The sequence below is a fragment of the Chiloscyllium punctatum genome, chromosome 15 (assembly GCF_047496795.1).
Source record: "Chiloscyllium punctatum isolate Juve2018m chromosome 15, sChiPun1.3, whole genome shotgun sequence".
Lineage (NCBI taxonomy): Eukaryota > Metazoa > Chordata > Chondrichthyes > Orectolobiformes > Hemiscylliidae > Chiloscyllium > Chiloscyllium punctatum.
Window position 1 is genome coordinate 63,504,157 of NC_092753.1, and position 20,546 is coordinate 63,524,702.

A 20,546-nucleotide genomic window follows, 5' to 3' on the forward strand; every position below is an offset into this window, starting at 1 on the left:
AAAGAAATGTAATTCAATGCACCATTCTGGATGTAGCTTTGCTCGCTGAGCTGGAAGGTTCATTTCCAGATGTTTCGTAACTCTACTAGGTAACATCTTCAGTTGGCCTCGGGGTGAAGTACTGCTGCTGATTCCCACTTTCTATTTATATATTTGGGTTTCTTTGGGTTGGTGATGTCATTTCATATGGTGATGTCATTGCCTGTGGTGATGTCATTTCCTGTTCTTTTTCTCAAGGGTGGGGTCTAATTCGATGTATTTGTTGATAGAGTTCCGGTTGGAATGCCATACTTCTAGGAATTCTCGTGCATGTCTCTGTTTGGCTTAGCCTAGAATGGATGTGTTGTCCCAATTGAAGTGGAGTCCTTCCTTATCTGTATCTAAGGATGCTAGTGAGAGAGGGTTATGTCATTTTGCGGCTAGTTGATGTTCATGTATCCTGGTGGCTAGTTTTCTGCCTGTTTGTCTAACGTAGTGTTTGTTACAGTCCCTGCATGGTATTTTGTAAATGACATTAGTTTTGCTTGTTGTCTGTATAGGGTCTTTCAAGTTCATTAGCTGCTATTTTAGTGTGTTGGTGGGTTTGAGAGTACTCAGGCTCCTTGGCATCATGGTGACCCTCAACCTGAGCTACAAATCTTCTCAAAACTCACTCAATGCCCCATTAAAAGGGGAGAGTACTTAGTTTTGATTTAAAAGCAACTGATGTGAGTGTTGTCAAATAAAGTATCCCTTCAAAACTTAAAATGAGATATATTTTAATGTTTGAAAATATTCAAGTAGTGAATCAGTGAACCATACAGATTAGGAAGTTCTTAAGATTGATTCTGTATTTATGTTGAGTTGGTTTATCTCAAGCAAGCTGAGGGAAGAAATACTTCATTTGAACTTGGTGCTTCTCACTATACTGAAACAACAGTTAGATTACAGGGACAGCTGTGCTTTTCATTGCTGTTTCCATGGTTCTGGCTGACTGTGCATGTAGTTCACCTTTGAGTGTGGATAGAATTAAACTTGGGTGTGATGTCTACACACTCTGTAGCTTTCCAACAATTGCAATTAGGATCACAAATAAATAATGCTCCTTTGGGCCAGACAGCAAAAGGCACTTGATATATCTGTAATTATTGTTCACCAAGGAGTTAATACAATCAGGATAGGTGGAGAGAAAATTTGAGTAAAGAAAATAAATTAATGAAGAATGAGGCCAGTAGCAACATCGTGTACACATGTTTGTCTAAAGTTATGGAGGTAAGCATTGGTTCTTGTTCCTTTTGACCTGAGTTGTGAAGTAGTCATACATTATATTTATTAATTATAATGCTAAACTAATTGGTAAATCCAAGTTGATATTTTGTCACAATACCAACGAAAACATCATGAAGCTAGTGGACCTGTGCCTCACCACCCATTTCACCTTCAACAACATAATCTACAAGCAAACCAACGGCACATCTATGGGATCTCCGCTATCAGGATTCATAGCAGAAGCGATAATGCAAAGACTAGAACAAACAGCCCTACCAACCATCAAACCAAAAATTTGGGTCCGCTATGTAGATAACACCTTTGTCATCACAAAACGAAACAAGATGGAAGAGACATTTAACATCATCAACAACACCCTCACAGGCATAAATTCACCAAGAAGGAAGAAACTGACAACAACCTCTCATTCCTGTACGTCACAGTCAAAAGAAAGGACAACTGAGAACTACAACCTGCGTATACAGAAAACCATCAAACACTGACCAAATACTTAACTACACCAGCAACCATCCCAACACACACACACAAAGCTGTATCAGAACACTATTCCAATGAGCCACCACACACTGCAGCACAGACGAACTTCAGAAAACAGAGGAGAACCACATATACAACATATTCAAGAAGAACGGATACTCAAAAAATACAGTCCGCAGATTCCTCAAGAACAAACCACGACAAGCAGACCAAACACAGCCAGAACCCCTAACCACCTTACCATACATCAAAGAAGTTTCAGAAATGACAGCCAGACGACCAAGACCCCTCGGAATCTTAGTAGCACACAAACCCACCAATACTCGCAAACAAAAACTAACAAACTTGAAAGACCCAGTACAACCCATGGACAAAACCAACATCATCTGCAAAATTCCATGCAAGGACTGTCACAAACACTACGTAGGACAAACAGGAAGAAAGTTAGCCACCAGGATACATGAACACCAGCTAGCCACAAAAAGACACGACCCTCTCTCCCTCCTAGCCCTACACACGGATGAAAAAAAACACCAATTTGACTGGGACAACACATCTGTCCTGGGACAGGCTAAGCAAAGACATGCCAGAGAATTTCTAGAGGCCTGGCACTCCAACCACAACGCCATAAACAAACACATAGATCTAAATACCACCTATCAATCCCTCAGAAAACGAACAGGCAATGACATCACCACAAACCCCAGGAACCCCACCCAGGAGAAAGATATAAATAGGAAGCAGGAGACAACAGCTTCGCTTCACTTGGAGGTCGCCACTGATGCTGTTACCTACAGCTCAGCGAGCAAACCTACACCCTAAACCTCGACCTGAGCTACAAACCTTCACAAACCTTGATATTTTGTGTACTGAAATTGTGCATTCAGGTAATTTCTCAGACACCTCTCCTATTATTGTATATCATTTTAAACCTCTTAGGCTGACGTGACAGGCAATGGCGAATTGTTAATATCCGCTTGTAGCTTTCTTATTTGTCTAAATAGAGTAGCTCATTGTAAAGCTCTATGCATTCCTGCCTTGTGAATGTTGACATGGTAATATTGCACATTACAACAACCGTCTTTTTTTCTCTGTTTTTCTTTACCTTTTATTTTCTATCTTCTTTCTCTCTTCACAGCCTGCCTATAATGTTTTATTAAAACTACGAGGCTTGGAGAGAAGAAGAAAGAAAGTGAGGAAAGAAAATGTCAGACTGTGAAACTTGCAATTATTGGTGCAGTCTGTACAGGTGGGGCAAGTATTTTTTGACTGCTGGAATAAGCTGTACGAGACAATATGAAACACTTGAGAAGTATGCTATATAATGAGTTTCTGAACTGCAGTTTAACTACTTGAAGGCTAATTTAAATAGAAAAAAATTAAGAACAAACATACTGAAGAGAGTGGTATAAAATTACTAATTGAATGACATAAATTAGCATATATTTCACAAAGATGTTTCTGATCTGCAGAATAGAAAATGTGTTATTCAACAGATATCTGTTACCCCGTGTTCCATGTAAATTATATTGGTACAACTTACGTACAGTGTTGTATAAATAAGTATACATTAAGCTTCCAAAAAGCAAAGAGGAATCTTGTCATATGAATCCTTTAATACTTGTAGAAGCTTTGATATTTAGAACTTTCTTTCAGCTACTTAATGAATTTAAATTTTCTTGTGACTGCAGGCCGAGGCTTACCAGCAGGCTTAGCAGAAGTGGAGATGATTGAACGTGCACGAGCAAAGCGTGCTTGGGAAGCTACTCTGCCTCCACTGAGTGATCGCTCACAACTTGAGAAGAGGAAGAGGATGATGGAGGCAATGGAAAGAAATGAGTGGGCATTCCGGGAACAAGAAATTGAAAAGTAAGCATTAAAATGTACCCTAAAACTTAGTGCTTCCACGGAGTTATAGTTGAGTGGGCAACCCATGTACCAAAAATAATCAGATTTATTTAGGCTTTTTAAGGGAATTGTTTATATGATACACAGAGTTGTGAACAGGGAAGTCTTTTTTTTATTCACTCAGCAGACGTGGGTTTTGCTGGCTGGCCAGTATTTATAGCCTGTTACCCTTGAATAGGTGGTGGTGAACTGCTTCAGAATAGAATAAAATCCCAGCAATGTGGAAAGAGGCCCTTCGGCCCAACAAGTCCACACTGACCCTCCGAAGAGTAACTCACCCAGACCCATTCCCCCTACCCTATATTTACTACTGACTAATACACCTAACCTACACATCCCTGAACACTATGGACAATTTAGCATCGCCAATTCACCTAACTTGCACATTTTTGGACTGTGGGAGGAAACCGGAGCACCCAGAGGAAACCGATGCAGATACTGGGAGAATGTGGAATTGAACTTGGGTCCCTGACACTGTGAGGCAGCAGTGCTAACCACTGAGCCACCATGCTGCCCCGTGCCTCTTTTTTTGAACCACTGCAGTCCATTTTCTGTAGGTACGCCCACAATGCTGCTGGAGAGGGCATTCAAGGATTTTGAGCCAGTGACAGTTTAGGTAGGGCAATATATTTCCATATCAGGACGGTGAGTGATTTTGAAGGGGAACTTGGTGGTGTTCCAAGTATCTGTAGCACTTGCTCTCCGAGATGCAATTTGTTGTGGGTTTGGACGATACTGCCTGAAGATCTTTGGTGAATTTCTGCAGTCCTCTCATAGATTGTACACACTGCTGCTACTGAACATGGGTGGTGGAGGGAGTAGTTGCTTGAAGATGTGGTGCCAATCAAGCGAGCTACTTTATCCTGGATAGTGTCAAGCTCCTGGAGTATTGTCGGAGTTACACTCCTCCTAGTAAGTGGGGATAATTCCATCATATTCCTGATTTGTGCCTTGTGGATGGTGACCAGGCTTTGGGGAGTCAGCACTGTGTTTATATCGTTAGTCCATTGAGCTTCTGGACAATGATAAGCCCCAGAATGTTGATAATGGGGGATTCAGTGATGGTAACACTGTTGAATGTCAAAGGGCAACAATTATGTGGTTATTTCCTGGCATTTGTGTGGTGTGAACTTTACTTGCCACTTGTCCAGCCCAAGCTTGGCTATTGCCAGGTCTTGTTACATTTGAACAATAACTGCTTTAGTATCTGAGTTGCTACAAATGGTGCTGAACATTTTCGCAATCATTGGTGAACATTCCCTCTTCTGTTCTTTTGATGGAGAGAAGATCATTGATGAAGCAACGGAAGATGATTGGGCCTAAGATGCTACCCTGAGGAACTCCTGCAGAGATGTGCTGGAGCTAAGATAACTGACCTCCAATAATCACAACGATCATGACATTCCCGATGAAGGGTTTATGCCCAAAATGTCGACTGTCCTCCTCAGATGCTGTCTGACCTGTTGTGCTTTTCCAGCACCACACTGTTTGGCATCTTCCTAAGTGTCAGCTAAGACTCCAACCACTGGAGAGTTTGCTCCCAATACCAATTGATTCCAAGATCTCCTTGATGATGCCACACTCTGTCAAATACAGTCTTGATGTCAAGAGCTGTTACTCTTTTCTTACCTCTGGAATTCAGCTCTTTTGTTCATATGTGAACCATAGCTGTAATGAGGTCAGGAACTGAGTGGCCCTAGCAAAACCCAAACTGGGCATCAGTAAGCAGGTTATTGCTGAGCAGGTGCTGTTTGACAGCACTTCTATCACTTCACTGCTGATGGAGAGTAGACTGATGGGACGGTAATTGGCTGGGTTGGATTGTCGTTCTTTTTATGTACAAGATGTACCTGGGCAATTTTCCATATTGTCGGGTAGATCCCAATGTTGTAATGTCACTAGAACAGCTTGACTAGGGGAGCAGCATGTTCTGGAGTATAACTCTTCAGTACTATTGCCGGGATAGTCAGAATGCATAGTCTTTGCAGTATACAGTGTCTCCAACCAGTTCTTGATGTCGTGTGGAGTGAATCAAATTGGCTGAAGACTGGCATCTGTAATGCTGAGGACCACTGGAGGAGGCCGACATGGATCATCCATTCGGCACTTCTGGCTGAAGATTGCTGCGAAAGCTTCAGCCTTATCTTTTGCACTGATGTGCTGGACGATCCCATCATTGAGGATGGTGATATTTGTGGAGCTGCCTCCTCCAGTGAGTAGTTTATTTGCCCACCACTATTCACAACGAGCTGTGGCAGGACTGCAGAGCTTAGATCTGATCTGTTAGTTGTAGGATTGCTTCACTCTATCTACCACTTGCTGCTTATGCTATTTGGCATGCAAGTTAGTCCTGTTTAGTGGCTTAACCAGGTTGACACCTTGTCTTCCAGTATGCCTGATGCTGCTCCTGGCATGCCCTCGCATTCTCCATTGAACCAGGGTTGATCCCCTGGCTTGATGATAATGGTTAAGTGGTGGATATGCCAGGCCATGAGGTTACAGATTGTGCTGGAGTACCAATTTGCTGCTGTTGATGGCCTGTAGTGCTTTGTATTGAGTTGCTAGATCTGTTCGAAGTTTGTCCCATTTAGCACTGTGATCGTGCCACACAACATCTTGGAGATTATTCTCAATGTGAAGACAGAATTTTGTCCCCACAAGAACTGTGCGGTGGTCACTCTCACTGATACTATCATTCGTATTTGCATCTGAAGCTGGAAGATTGGTAAGGAGCAGGTCAAGTATGTTTTTCCTTCACCAGCTGCTGCAAATGCAGTCTAGCAGCTATGTCCTTCAGGACCTGACCAGCTTGATCAGTAGTACTGCTGCTAAGCCATTCTTGGTGGTGGACATTGAAATCCCCCACCCAAAGTACATTTTGTGTTCTTGCCATCCTCAGTGCTTCCTCTATATGTTCAACATGGAGGGGTACCAATTCATCAGCTGAGGGAGAATGGTACTTGGTAATCATGGGATAAAGATGATTTACCCCCTCACTCCCCTGGTGATGTCTATCCTGCCAATGGGACAGGACATATTCAGGGATGGTGAAGATAATGTTTTGGACATTGTCTGTAAGGTATAGTTCCTAAGTATGACTATGTCAGGCTGTTGTTTAACTGGTCTGTGGGACAGCTCTCCTAATTTTGGCACTAGCCCCCAGATGTTAGTGAGGAGGACTTTGCAAGGTTGACAAGGCTGTTTCTGCCGAAGTCTTTTCTGCAGCCCAGGTCAATGCCAGGTGATCCATCCAGTTTCATTTCTTTGAGACTTTGTAGCTATTCAAACAATTGAATGGCTTGCTAGGCTATTTCAGAGGGCAATTGAGAGTCAATCATGTTGCTGTGGGTCTGGAATCATGTATAGGCCAGATCAGGTGAGGATGGCAGATGTCCCTCCCTGAGCGATATTAGTGAGACAGATTTTTTTCTGACCATCTGCCATGGTGGGAATCGAACCTGCGTCCGCAGAACATTTGCTGGCTTTCTGGAATAATAGACTAGCGATAATACTACTAGGCCATCACCTCCCCCTAAGGACACCTTCTCTCACATGACTGACGATTAAGAATAGACTAATGGGGTGACAATTGGCTGGGTTGAATTTGTCCTGCTTGTTGTGTACAGGGCAATTTTTCCACATTGTCAGATAGAGTCCAAAGTTGTAGCTGTACTGGAAAGCTTGGTTTGGAGAGCATCAAGTTCTGGAGCACATATCTTCAGTACTATTGGTAGAATGTTGTCTGGGCCTTTGCAGTATCCAGTGCCTCCAAACCATTTCTTGATATGAATCGTATTGGCCAAAGACTATAATGAAGCTTTGTTGCTTTGCACAATTTAGTGGTAATTTCTATTAATTATTGATTTAAATGAACAGTTCATCAAAAAAAGTAATAAAGTTAATGTGTATTGTTGTAGCAAACCATATCTTTCTGAAATTTGCTCACCCATCCACCTGGGGGGAAAAGAAATTGAATTATGACCCCCACATGTTACATTTTTGGCTACCCTTGTACATAATAAATGTGTCCTTTTTTATTTTCCACTTTTTCTTAAGGCTTCAGGAAATTCGACTGGATGTTCTGATGAAATTGTTAAGCCAACGTGAAGCAAAGCAACAGGAAATGAATGTAAAACGGGTTGATTCAATTTGGTCAAAACTTCAGCAGAAGAAAGGAGTGGCTATAAAGAAGATAAGATTGAAGCACATCAAAGGTATTGTTAGATTCATTTAGATGAGGATGAGTTACCAGATGTCTTATATTTTCTCTCTTCTTTGGTTTCCCTTCACCACAATTTTCACAAAACAAATTGGACTCATCATTCAACTTATCTTGGAGAAGTAGTGTGGCCTTGGTCACCAATCTTTGCATGTCTGCCATTTATCACTCTTCACCGTGGGCAACACGGTGGCACTGCTGCCTCACAGCGCCAGAGATCCGGGTTCAATTCCCGCCTCAGGCGACTCTGTGTGGAGTCTCCCCGTGTCTGCGTGGGTTTCCTCCGGGTGCTCCGGTTTCCTCCCACAGTCCAAAGATGTGCAGGTCAGGTGAATTGGCCATGCTAAATTGCCCGTAGTGTTAGGTAAGGTGTAGATGTAGGGGTATGGGTGGGTTGCGCTTCGGCGGGTGCGGTGTGGACTTGTTGGGCCGAAGGGCCTGTTTCCACACTAAGTAATCTAATCTAAAAGAAAAGTAATCTAATCTAAAAAAACAACGGCAGAAAATAATCTTGTCAAATCACTTTAACATAGTTTTTATAGTTTTCTTGTTGCTGACCTCAATGTCTGCTCTTTTGTTTCTTTCTAAAAACATTGCCCATGAAGTGCAAAGTCTTATCAATTTATCTTGTGAATTTTATGTAATATCCTCATAAGACATTTCTGTCACTGCTGCTTTATGTTGTCAAGATTCTGATGGGAAGAGTGCTGTGGTAATATTCCGTGAGCTATCCCAGATGCTTAGGTGACCAATTGAATCACTATGATTGTTAAATTTCCCTGAATTTGACCAATATCTAAGAAACTCATGCTAGGTTTCATCAATAAACAAGAAAGCAAAACTTACTATAAAAAAACCTAACCTTTCACAAGTGGCAAATCAGGTTATTAACTACTATGCAATTATGCTCCTTTCCAAGCCACTTTGTTATCCTGACTTGGAAATATATTTCTGCTCCTTCAGTATCATTGGAACAAAACCCTGAAATTCCCTCCCTAATAGCATTGTAGGTCTACCTACAGCACATGGACGACAGTTCACAACCACCTTCTCAAAGGCAACTAGGGATGGGCAATAAATGCTGACCCAGCCAATGACAACCATATCCCACAAGTCAGCAAAATGATCTTAAATTATACCAAATTTAAAACCAAACATGCAGAAATTAATTCACAAATAGGACAGATGTCACAGTTCTGCATAAATATCTAGGGTGGAAAATGTAGGCAAAAAGAAACAAATTCTGTGAAGGAAGAGCCCCAAATCACAAAAGGTGGACTGAGGTGACATTTGTATGTTTTTTGGATTTTGGCAATGATTTCATGTTTTTGTTGACCATGGAAGATCGTTAATTCAGTAGCATTGGTCTGGTCCATAATTTAAAGTTCTGAATTTGGGCAAAGCCAATTTTGATGGTATTATTTGAAGGAACTTTCAAAACTGGCTTGATGATGGAAGACAGAGGCTGGTGGTAGTGTTGTGTTTTCAGACTGGGAGCCTGTAACTAGCAGTGTGATGCAAGGATCAATGCAGGAACCACAGTTCGTGGGCGGCACAGTGGCACAGTGGTTAGCACTGCTGCCTCACAGCGCCTGAGACCCGGGTTCAATTCCCGCCTCAGGCGACTGACTGTGTGGAGTTTGCACGTTCTCCCCGTGTCTGCGTGGGTTTCCTCCGGGTGCTCCGGTTTCCTCCCACAGTCCAAAGATGTGCAGGCCAGGTGAATTGGCCATGCTAAATTGCCCATAGTGTTAGGTAAGGGGCAAATGTAGATGTAGGGGTATGGGTGGGTTACGCTTCGACGGGGCGGTGTGGACTTGTTGGGCCGAAGGGCCTGTTTCCACACTGTAAGTAATCTAATCTAATCTAATCTAATCTAGTTGTTCGCCGTTTCCAAATGATAGAACATAGAACATCACAGTGCAGTACAAGCCCTTGGGCCCTCGATGTTGTGCCAACTTGTGGAAGCAATCTGAAGTCCACCTAACCTACACTATTCCAATTTCATCCATACGTTTATCCAATGACCATTTAAATGCCCTTACAAGTTGGCATTATAGGCAGGATGTTCCATGCCCCAACTACTGTCTGAATAAAGAAACTATCTCTGACATCTGTCCTATATCTATCACCCCTCAATTTAAAGCTATATTCTTTCGTGCTAGCCATCTCCATCCAAGGAAAAAGGCTCTCACTGTCCACCCTATCTAACCTTCTGATGATTGTTAGTCTCAATTAGGTCACCTCTCAACCTTTTTCTCTCTAACAAAAACAGCCTCAAGTCTCTCAGTCTTTCCTCATAAAACCTTCTCTCCATACCAGGCAACATCATAGTAAATCTCCTCTGAATCCTTACTGAATACTTACTGTAACAAAATGCCCCACTGACAAGAGAGACTGGAAATCTAAACATTGGTTTGCTGTGCGGTGTTCATCACTTGCAAGGTAGAGTTATTCTACAGATGTAATTATGCAACTGAAGAATATGTGCCGTGTTATTTGCAATGAAACAATATCTGAGATAATGAGAGTAGTCCCATCTAATTATTGAGAAATGTGTGCAATATCAAATGAAGGAGTTACAGATCTCCCAGTTATCATTCAATTGAATATTAAAGCAAAGTCAAAAGGGCTGAATGTTCCCTAAGTACAACAGAAATATAATAAAATCCTCTTCCTGACAATAATAGGGTTAAATGTATTCTGTTGCACATTGGCATATTTCTTTATCTCTGTAAAGAGCCTATCTAGAAAATAGATATTAATTGGTTTCCTTTCTAATTTGAATTTTAATGTTTACTCTTTTGTGCAGACTATGATTAAAAATGCAAGCTTAATAATTATGACCCCTCAGACGTAGGGAAGGCGGAAATAATGTAGTTGTGGTGGGGTAATGTGATTTTAGAGTTTGGATTTGCTCTCCCTATCTCCAATTGGTAGTTTAGGGTATATTTGGAGTGTTCTCCTGGGAATTACAAAAAGGTTTCACTTTTAATATCCATCATTTTCCATGCATGCTCTTGGCAAGCATGGGTTCTATTCTGGATCTTAGATTTGGCTCACGCTATTAAAGGCACGGTGTGCCAAGAAGGAAAAAGACTGTCCGTTTTGTTCCGCTTAATGAGGAACTGAGGTTATCTATTTCCTCCTCACTGTGACAAGGTAATGCTAAAAATTTTCCATCACATAATGAAGGAACCGGTTACACCTAATTGTACACGTTATCATGCTAATTACTTAAATTACTAATATTTATTAACTCCACTGAGCATCAGGGAACAAAGGAAAAGGTGTAGGTTATTCAGACTCCAGTAGTTATTCCACCAATCTCTGACATAATAGCTTGAGCTCTGTGCACTTGTCTTTGTTACATATTCCTTAATATCCTCGAGTAGGAAACAAGTGTTGTTATCAAATCAACGTTATTGATATGAACTAGCTTCCCTTGCTCTTGTTATGGGCGAGGTCGAAATTTCTATCACACTTTGCATGAACACTTTATCTCTTCTGAATAGCCTGGCTCTTATTTTAAATGTGTATCTTCAAGCTGCTTTCTTTAGCTGCTTGTTATAAAGGATAACTTTCCATTTAGGCATTTCCATTTTCCTTTGTGCCTGCATTTACAATTTAGTGATCTCTATACAAAGACCTCAATTTCTTTTGGCTCCAACTGACCCCTACCTTTTCACCATTTTAACAAGAAATACTTGAATCTATCATTCTTTGCTCCAGAGTGAAGACCTCTCACTGGCATTTTAATCTACCACAGCTTAGACTATTCTATTATCTGCATTTAAAGTTCTTTTTAATTTTATATTAGTCGACTCTACTTAATTTACCATTAGTCTTTGTCATTAGCAAATTGGAGTACTGGCTATATTGAATTATTTATGACAATAAATATTACAAATAGCTGAGAGCTCAGTACAGTTGTACAGCATGAATCACATCCTTCTAATTTTAGTACAGGCCCATTATGCATTATAATAACATTGTAATTATGTCATTGGACTAGTAACCCAAAGGCCTGAAGTAATGATCCACCGACATATGGCTCAATTCTAACTCTTGTGTAAATTGTTTTTAAATTTGTTATTATTTGGAGAATTTAAATACAGTTAGTTGAACTGACAAAATAATTCCATTGGCTTCAGCATAGCTGGTAGACAGCTGCTGAGTTTAATGAGAAAATTGCAGATAGCCATGCAGGACAATCTGAAGTGACACCTGGGTCCTCAAGTCCCAAAGTCCTATATCAAGTTGGGGCTGGATTACTCCCAGTTTCTTAACATTTTAATCATGTTTTCTGACAGGTCTACTGAAATAACAGCGCAGAAGCAAGTGTCCTGTCACCGAGTCACCCTTTATCCACCTCAAAGTCCATCCTCAACTGAGGAGAATCTAATCTCCTGTTTTTTTTTGTAGTCCAATATTGAGCAGCTTTTTTACAGTTTATCCACAATCACAATAATGCCCAGGTCTCAGATACTCCAAAGAAATTGGTCTCCATCTTGCACATAAAGAAGCTGGCTCCCTGCAGACAGGTTTGTCACTGCTCTCCCAGAGTGAGCTTATCAAAGAAGTACTCTCCTATGCCATTCTCAGAGGCTTGCCAGTCTCTTCAGATTGATGATGTGATCTCCCAGTTTCTTGATGATCTTCACTTGCCCGTCCAAATAGTGTCTCTTCAGGAAGTCACAAAGATGAGATCTCTGTGGTCAGAGGAGATTTTGTGCAGATTCGTCTGGTTCACATGCTTCTCCATTTGCAGAGCTCTCTGAATTACCTCAAACGTTGCTCCACTCATCTTGCTCTGGCTCCATGATGTCCTGCAGGAGTACTCTGCCTTCACGTTTATTCTGGAATGCCATCAGTTTCTCAGTGTTCCCAATCTTCATGAGAATACTCCTTGAAGAACTTAGCAAAGTGATGCAGGGCAACATTATCCTGGTCAAAAGTAAGGAGGACATGGAGAGGTAAAGAGGTCCAGGTTGAAATGCTTGTTGACAATATGCTCATAGTCCTTGTGGTGGTTCTGATGTACTTGGCATGCGACCTTCACTATTCTTGCTCATTATCACCTTTTTTTTAAACAAAATACAAGGAATCACTATGGTATTGACAATATCATCATCAAATGAATGGAGTTTACTTGTATTTCCCATATAGGAATATTCAGTCTTCTCTCTCTCTCTCTCGCACTCACACACACACTTTCTCACACACACACACGTGTTGGTCCACACTGGCTGGCATAGCCTGGGGCCTACACTAAAACAGCAGCACAGAGGTTGGGTCCTGTTATCAAGACACCTTTTATTTTACTAGTACACAGAATGCTGGCTATGGCCAGCCAGTTTGGAGACAGTCCTCAACTGAGGAAATTCTAATCTCCTGGTTTTTATGTGTCAGCCAAGGCTTTCCAGATTGGGGTTGTTAACTTGGGTCAATTATGAATCTCATAATTAGAGGTCAACCTGGTTTTGGTCACTACATCCCTTTCTCCCTAAGTCCAGGTTTGTAGGCCTGGTGTTTCGCTTGTAGCTTCTTGTGACGCTTTCGCCCCAGGACCGGTTCCTCCGACTTAGATTCAGACACAGGCAGTGTGTACCAGACCGTGGCCCATCTCTTGCATCCAGAATGTCTCAGAAGAGTCTCCTCCTCTGCTTCCAGCAGCACCAATATTGAGGCTGCATCCATTTTGGACTCTGAGGTTTCTTTGACACTAGACGGAGGGAAAACACCTGCAGTTTCTGAGAGGCCGTCAGGCTGTTCCGAGGGGCCAGGTATGTTTTGCTTTTGCCCTGCTTGTGAGGTAATGATTTTCAGGTGATCCGTGTGTTTGTTCCGGACTATATCACCTACCCGAAGTTTGTAAGTCACGGGACCTGACCTCACGTTAACCTTGTCTTCCGGGAGTCCATGTATCGTGAACGTCGCTCGCAGCTCTTCAATAGTCATACCTAAGTTTTCTGAACAAACTTTATGCATGTCCAACCATTTGGAATGGGCATCCACAAAGATCAGGAACATTGAACATTAATGCTCTGAAGTGTATGGAATGAGCTGCCAGATGATGTAGTGGAGGCTGGTACAATTGCAACATTTAAGAGGCATTTGGATTGGTATATGAATAGGAAGGGTTTGGAGGGATATAGGCCGGGTTCTGGCAGGTGGGACGAGATTGGGTTGGGATATCTGGTCTGCATGGACGGGTTGGACCGAAGGGTCTGTTTCCATGCTGTACATCTCTATGACTCTATGAAAGGACTGGTATAGTCAACATGCGACAGAGTCCATGGTTTACCCAGCCATTTCCACGAATGTGGGGGTGCTGTTGGTGGCAATTTTTGTCCTTGGTGGCACTTTGCACACTGGTCCACTGGCATCCAACCCTGACTACCCGACCTAGCTTCTTGCTAGCATCTTCATCTTGGAAGCCTGGTGGAGTTTGGCCAGGAGCTGGTGGCGATCTTTACCTTGGACAATCACCTTTGCTTCCCAAAATAGTATGCTGTCCTATATAGGTAGCTCTCATGGAATGCCATAGTTGTGTTCCAGCAAAACCTTGCTTAAATAGAATAAAAAACTTAATATAAATAATGGGACCTATGGAAAAAGTGGGATTAGGGACACCAGCAGAAAATATCACTCACTATCGCTCAAAAATCACCATTAACTCTAACACAAAGAATAGCACAGCCTGAACAAAGGTATGCATCATTTTTATAAAATGAAACAAAAGTAAATTTAACACAGTACATATTTTAAAAGAAATGTTAATGTAGGGACAGAGAATCATCTTGTTGCATAAGGTAGATTCCCTCATTCCTGTTAAGTGAGCTATATCACATCCTTACGCTCAAAATGCTTTATAATATCTGGCTTCTCTTCCAGTGTTATAGCCTTTCTTTTGCCTGCAATTTTCTCACCAGGATGCTTCTTGCTAATATTCTTGTCACTATGCCCCTCATTTTTTTCAAGACAGGGATAATCTAGGAGTAGTTTACCTTTCACAGGAAGCTGCTCAATGTGTCTCTCAGAAAGCCGCTCCCTGTATTGTACCTCTCTCAAAGCTGCTCTGTCAGCAGAGGACGTCAGTGCAGGCACAGAATGGTATGAAGACTGGCATAGACATCAGCGTATGCTTAAAATGGCACAGACATCAGAATATTTGCAAAACAAATCATGCAAAACGGTCATTGCTGGAATTGCGCTATTCCATACAGTGATAAGCGTTCTCGAAAATATAGTTCCTTAATTCCTCAGCGATATTATAAGCAAATCGTGCTGCTGGAATGCGCTTTATCCAAGAACTACCTGTACGGTGATCTGGTCTCACCAGGTCCAAAGAGGTTTCAATCCTAGTTGTGATGGACCTTCTGTTGCCCCCATTACCACCAGTTTCAGTTTCGCTAGGACGGGATCTTTGTGTCCACAGTCGGATATTGTCTGCGGTGACTGGAAGTGTGTCCAGAAAATTTAAAATCAAAACATTCTTCCCAGGGAGACATCACTGGTAGAGTATTTGCCAGTGGGAGGTGGCTGAAGGCATCTGCATTAGCCACTTGCATCCTAGATGGTGTTCTGACCAGTACATGCTGAGAATAAGGGCCTAAAGCTGAATTCTAACAGAAGTTGAGTGGCACTGTCTTGTGTTCCTTCAGTAGCCATAGCAAGTTGTTACTATGACAAATTTCCTTCCATAAAAAAGGTACTGGTGGAACTTCACACCAAAGATGACCTACCAACCTTCCTTCTCTATCTGGGCATACTTGGGTGTAGCATCAGCCAGAGTCCAGGAAGTATACATCATTGGGTGTTCATCTCCATTGGGCCACTGGTAAGCCAACATTACTCCGATACCACACCAGGGAGCCCTACTTATTGTTTCGAATTGTAGTGGGCCAACACCTTGGATGACGATAGCTACTTTTTCACTTCGTTAAGCCAAGCTGCTTCTTGGCTTCACAACCATTTCCATGGCTGATGTTTTAATAAGGGAGTAAGGATGCCAAGATGGAGGCCAGATTACACATGAAATTTCCATCATAATTCACTAACCCAGGCAACGACCTAAAGCTCTGGTATAGACAGACATGGGAGATGGGGCTCCTTTCTTTTCCAATGGCTGTAATCCGGTTTTGTCGACTCTATAACCCAAGTAGGTCACCTGGTGCGTCTAGAACACATGTTTTTCCTGTCTAAGGCCTACACAAGTCTGGGAGAAATGTTTAAGCACTGTCCAAATTCTCTAAGTGCTCTTTATTGGTCTTCCCGGTTATTAGTACATCATCCAGATAAATGGCCACCTGGGGTAGTCCTTGTAAAATGTTCTCCATGGTCTTTTGGAAAAGAGCACAGGCTGATGATACCCTAAAGATCAATGTTGTATATTGATATAAACCCTTATGGTTATTAATTGTAGCATACTTCTGGGACTGCTCATCCAGTAACAATTGCAGGTAGGTGTGACTCATGTCTAGCTTTGTAAAGGACACCTCCCCCATGTCCTCTAGCACAGTCCTCTGTGCAAGGGATTGGGTATTTATCTAGCTGTGAGAAGCAGTTTATTGTTCCCTTGAAATCCCCACAAAGATGAACTGAGCCGTCAGGCTTCATAATCTGTACAGCAGCAGGGTCAAATGAGTCAAGCTTCCCAAATAGAGGCATGATGCCAGAAATGCTTACCCTAACTCCACGGCAATAATTGCAAATGAATGTTCTTCAGATTCATCCTGTTTTCTCCTGTTGGCACTGAAATAACTATCCAGAGGCTGGTGTCTCAACACCCTTTATTTTCTAGTGCACAGTATCCTGGCTATAGCCAGTCAGAAGAAAGTGAGGACTGCAGATGCTGGGGATCAGAGCTTAAAATGTGTTGCTGGAAAAGCGCAGCAGGTCAGGCCTTAACTGAGGAAATTCTAACCTTCTACTTATATTGGTCAGCCAAGGCTTTCCTGATTGGGGTTGTTAACCATTCTGTGAACAGCCAATGGTTTGATGATTCCTTTGTTGTCCAGCCTCCTGATTTCTACTTTTATTTTAGCCTGCAAGGCAAATGGCACTGGGCGAGCCATGCAAAATCTCTGAATTGCATGCTGGTCAATGTATAAAGAGGCTTTGGCCCCTTTGATAGTCCCACATCCTTCTTGAAAATCTCCTGGGTATCTTGCTCGGACTTCACTGAGTCAGCCATTGTCTCATTTAAAAATCTTGAGCCAATCAGGGTGAATCTTTCTCAACCAATTCCACCCCAAGAGACTTGGGCCTGAGCCTTTTAATATCTTCTGTGGTAACTGTGCATTGGAGACTAGAACAGAAGTCGTACCCTTAATTTGCAATGATTCCCCAGTCTATGTCCTCAGTCTGGCTGAGACCTTGCATAAACTTAAAGGTTGGAGTTACAGACAGATTCTGCAACCGCAGATGCAGCTGCACCAGTATCGACTTCCTTGGGAACCGGCTGACCATTTAACCAAACATTAATTTTAATTGACTCTGACTTGGGTATCATGAAGTGATTTCATTGTTCCAATCCACATGAAGGGAACCTTTCTAAGGTGTGCATTCTCCTGGGTACAGGCCTCTGAGCTTTCAGTCATGTACAGAACGGAAACAGACCCTTCAGTCCAACCCGTCCATGCCAACCAGATATCTCAATGCCAATCTAGTCCCGCCTGCCAGCACCTGCCCATATCCCTCCAAACCCTTCCTATTCATATACCCTTTCAGATGCCTTTTAAATGTTGCAATTGTACTAGCCTCCACCACTTCTTCTGGCAGTTCATTCCAAACACGTACCACTCTCTTGTGAAAAAGTTGCCCCTCAGGTCTCTTCTATATCTTTCCCCTCTCACCCTAAACCTATGCCCTCTAGTTCTGGACACCCCCACCCTAGGGAAGAGACTTTGTCTATTTATCCTATCCATGCCCCTCATGATTTTATAAACCTCCTATAAGGTCAACCCTCAGCCTCCAATGCTCCAGGGAAAACAGCCTATTCAACCTCTCCCGAGAGCTCAAGTCCTCAACTCTGGCAAATTCCTTGTTTCTTACTCAAGTCAGGCCTTGTAGGACTCCTTTGCTGTCTCAAACCCACATACTGGCAGTGACTACAATGGCTCGCTGGCCTAGTTCCTGAAGAACTGCTCAGCTGCTTGGCTGAGTCTCGGCTTTGCTATGGAGTTCTGCTGTGGACTGCCTAGGGTCGCTCTGCTCATGATGTGCCCTCCATGAGCCCTGTGATTGCTACACTTGCGTGGTGTTCCTCAAACTCAGTTGGACAGGTGAGGGTGTTCACTTCCATTTGGGATGCTCTAGCAGTCCCCATACTCCCCTTGCTATATTTTCTAATGACAAGACCAGCTACTGCACCTGTTGGAAATCAAGTTGGGCTTCATCTATAGGTACTTCTACATGACTATGTCATTATTCCCACAAACCAATGGTGTCTCAGCATCTCATTCAGTGTTTACCCAAAATCATGTGCCTCTGCCAGTCAATGTAATCCCGTCAAAGGCATTCCCCGGGTTCTGTAATAAAACAGATAGTGTCTCAGGATTAGAGGAGGTTTGGGGTCATAATATTCCTTAACCAACTCTGTCAACTCTTGGAAGGTTTTAGTCTCTGGTGCCTCAGGGGAAGTTAAGCTCCTTATAACTGAAAATGCAGTGGGTCCACACAGTCAGAGAGATTACTCGTTGCTTTTCGTCTGCCCCAATGTCACTTGCCCAGAAGAAATATTGCATTCTTTCGACATACTGGGCCCAAACTTCAACAGCAGGGCCAACTGGGTCAAGATTCCCAAATAGTTGCACAACACCAGAACTGTTTACACCAACTCTAAGACAACAATTGCAAACTAATATTCTTCAGGCCCATCCCATTTTCTCCCATTGCCACTGAAATAAGTACACAGAGACTGGTGTCTCATCACCCTTTATTTTCTAGTGCACAGTACACCGGCTGTAGCCAGCCAGCCTGGTGTTAGTCCTTAACTGAGGAGATTCTAATCTCATAGTTATATTTGTCAACCAAGACTTTCATGATTGGGGTTGTTAACCTGGGCTAATCAAGAATCTCATTAATGAGATCCACCTGGTTCTAATCATCACTTACCAAATGCCAAGATGTAATTGTGTGTAGCCATCAGCCACCTTATGTTAATTGCCCCAGTGAAGTCCTCCTCTGAGATCTCTGCAGAAGAATTTGTGTAGAACCTCACCCTTGTGAGCTGGCACCTACAGCACTCTTGTCTCCGATTGTCTGAAGGTCAATAGTGCCCAATGTCTATCATATGCCTATACCCCTAGAAGCCAACCTCTGAAGTTCACGCAGTGTCACTATCTGTGTTGATCGCTGCAAGTGTGAGAACTATTGATAAATTTTCTTCTTTATCATTGATTTGCTGTTCTTGTACCTCCTGCTATTCCACCACTGGTTATTTTTGATAACTGAAAAGAAAAGAGTAGAAGGGTAAGGCTGTGGTGAGGCAAGAAGGTAAAAATTCAGAGATATGCTAAAAAGAAAACAGAGGTGAGAAAGAGGGTTAAGTCTGAGGATACTGTCATCTTCAATGGTTTCAGCTCCACTGTTGTATGCAACTTCATCCATGGCTGCTTCAATGATGGTACCAATTGTCTCTTTCATGAGGGAAGAGCCCTGCACCTGGTCCTCTCCCCCACTGATGAGCTCCTGCTGCCTCTGGTTGAGTCAACTTGTCCCGCAAGAGAAAGGGAAGTGTGATGCAATCTGTTTGGGTGATGCGGCTCTCATGATTGAATAGTTAAGTGTATGAGACAAGGGTGTGAGACTTGCAGCAGTGCTAAGCATTTAATGGTGAGGTGAAACTACGAATGTTAGCTATAGGTTGTGTCTGATGCAGATCAGAGCATGAAATAAGAATTCAAGAGAAACAAGGAGATAATGAAATTTACTAAGCTTCCATTTTCTGTGTGAAGTCAGGACACCATAAAAGTAGGTTCAACTAGTCATACAAAATGTTTCATACTACATAATTGTTGAATTAGATATTGCTGATTTGGGGAGTTGGTATCTTTTGAATTAATTTTGGGAAAAGAACCAAAATTACACTGGGACCATTTTGGTGATGGCACAAGAATTGATGAGAAGATGGTTCTATGATTCTGAAGACAGAATTCTAACTGTCAAGGGGTGATGGAAGGTGGAAAGTGGATAGAAAGAGTCTTGGATGTTTAAATCCCTAAAAATAATGAGTTATGGTTGGGAGCCTGACTAGATCCCTCCCATTTCCAGATTTAACCTGGGTGGATTGGGAACATCTGTGAAGCTGTCAAGGAAGTGATTTAAAATATTTAAATCCCAATTAACTTAGAATTTAGTTTAACCGAGCAGTCTGGATTTAAAAGGCAGTGCATGAGTCTTTCAAGTTGCTGAGAACTAGTGAGAGCCCAGCTGAGAGAACGCGATGGGGGGGGAGAGACATCATTCTTGAGTGAATGTGACAGACGGGAATCTTCAAATAGCAAAACTGAATACCTGCGGCCATGCCTAGGAGACTGCTCAGAGCAATTCTTCAGAGGTTGTACTTTCACTGATGGAGACGTTGTAAACTGTTGAAAGTCAGTTCACCTATCTTGGATTTCACTCAACTTGATCTACATTCCTTGTTGCCAGCCTTCACTGCAAC

At 42.4% G+C, this 20,546-nt stretch overlaps 1 protein-coding gene across 1 annotated transcript in view; it reads left to right on the forward strand.

Annotated features, from left to right (window-relative positions):
• cfap91 (cilia and flagella associated protein 91) overlaps window positions 1-20,546 on the forward strand; it is a 94,245-nt gene that overhangs the window by 38,198 nt on the left and 35,501 nt on the right. The window contains exons 7-8 of the mRNA XM_072585303.1: window positions 3,438-3,615; window positions 7,711-7,868. Coding sequence (XP_072441404.1) covers window positions 3,438-3,615; window positions 7,711-7,868 — 336 coding nt within the window. The remainder of the gene's footprint in view (window positions 1-3,437; window positions 3,616-7,710; window positions 7,869-20,546) is intronic.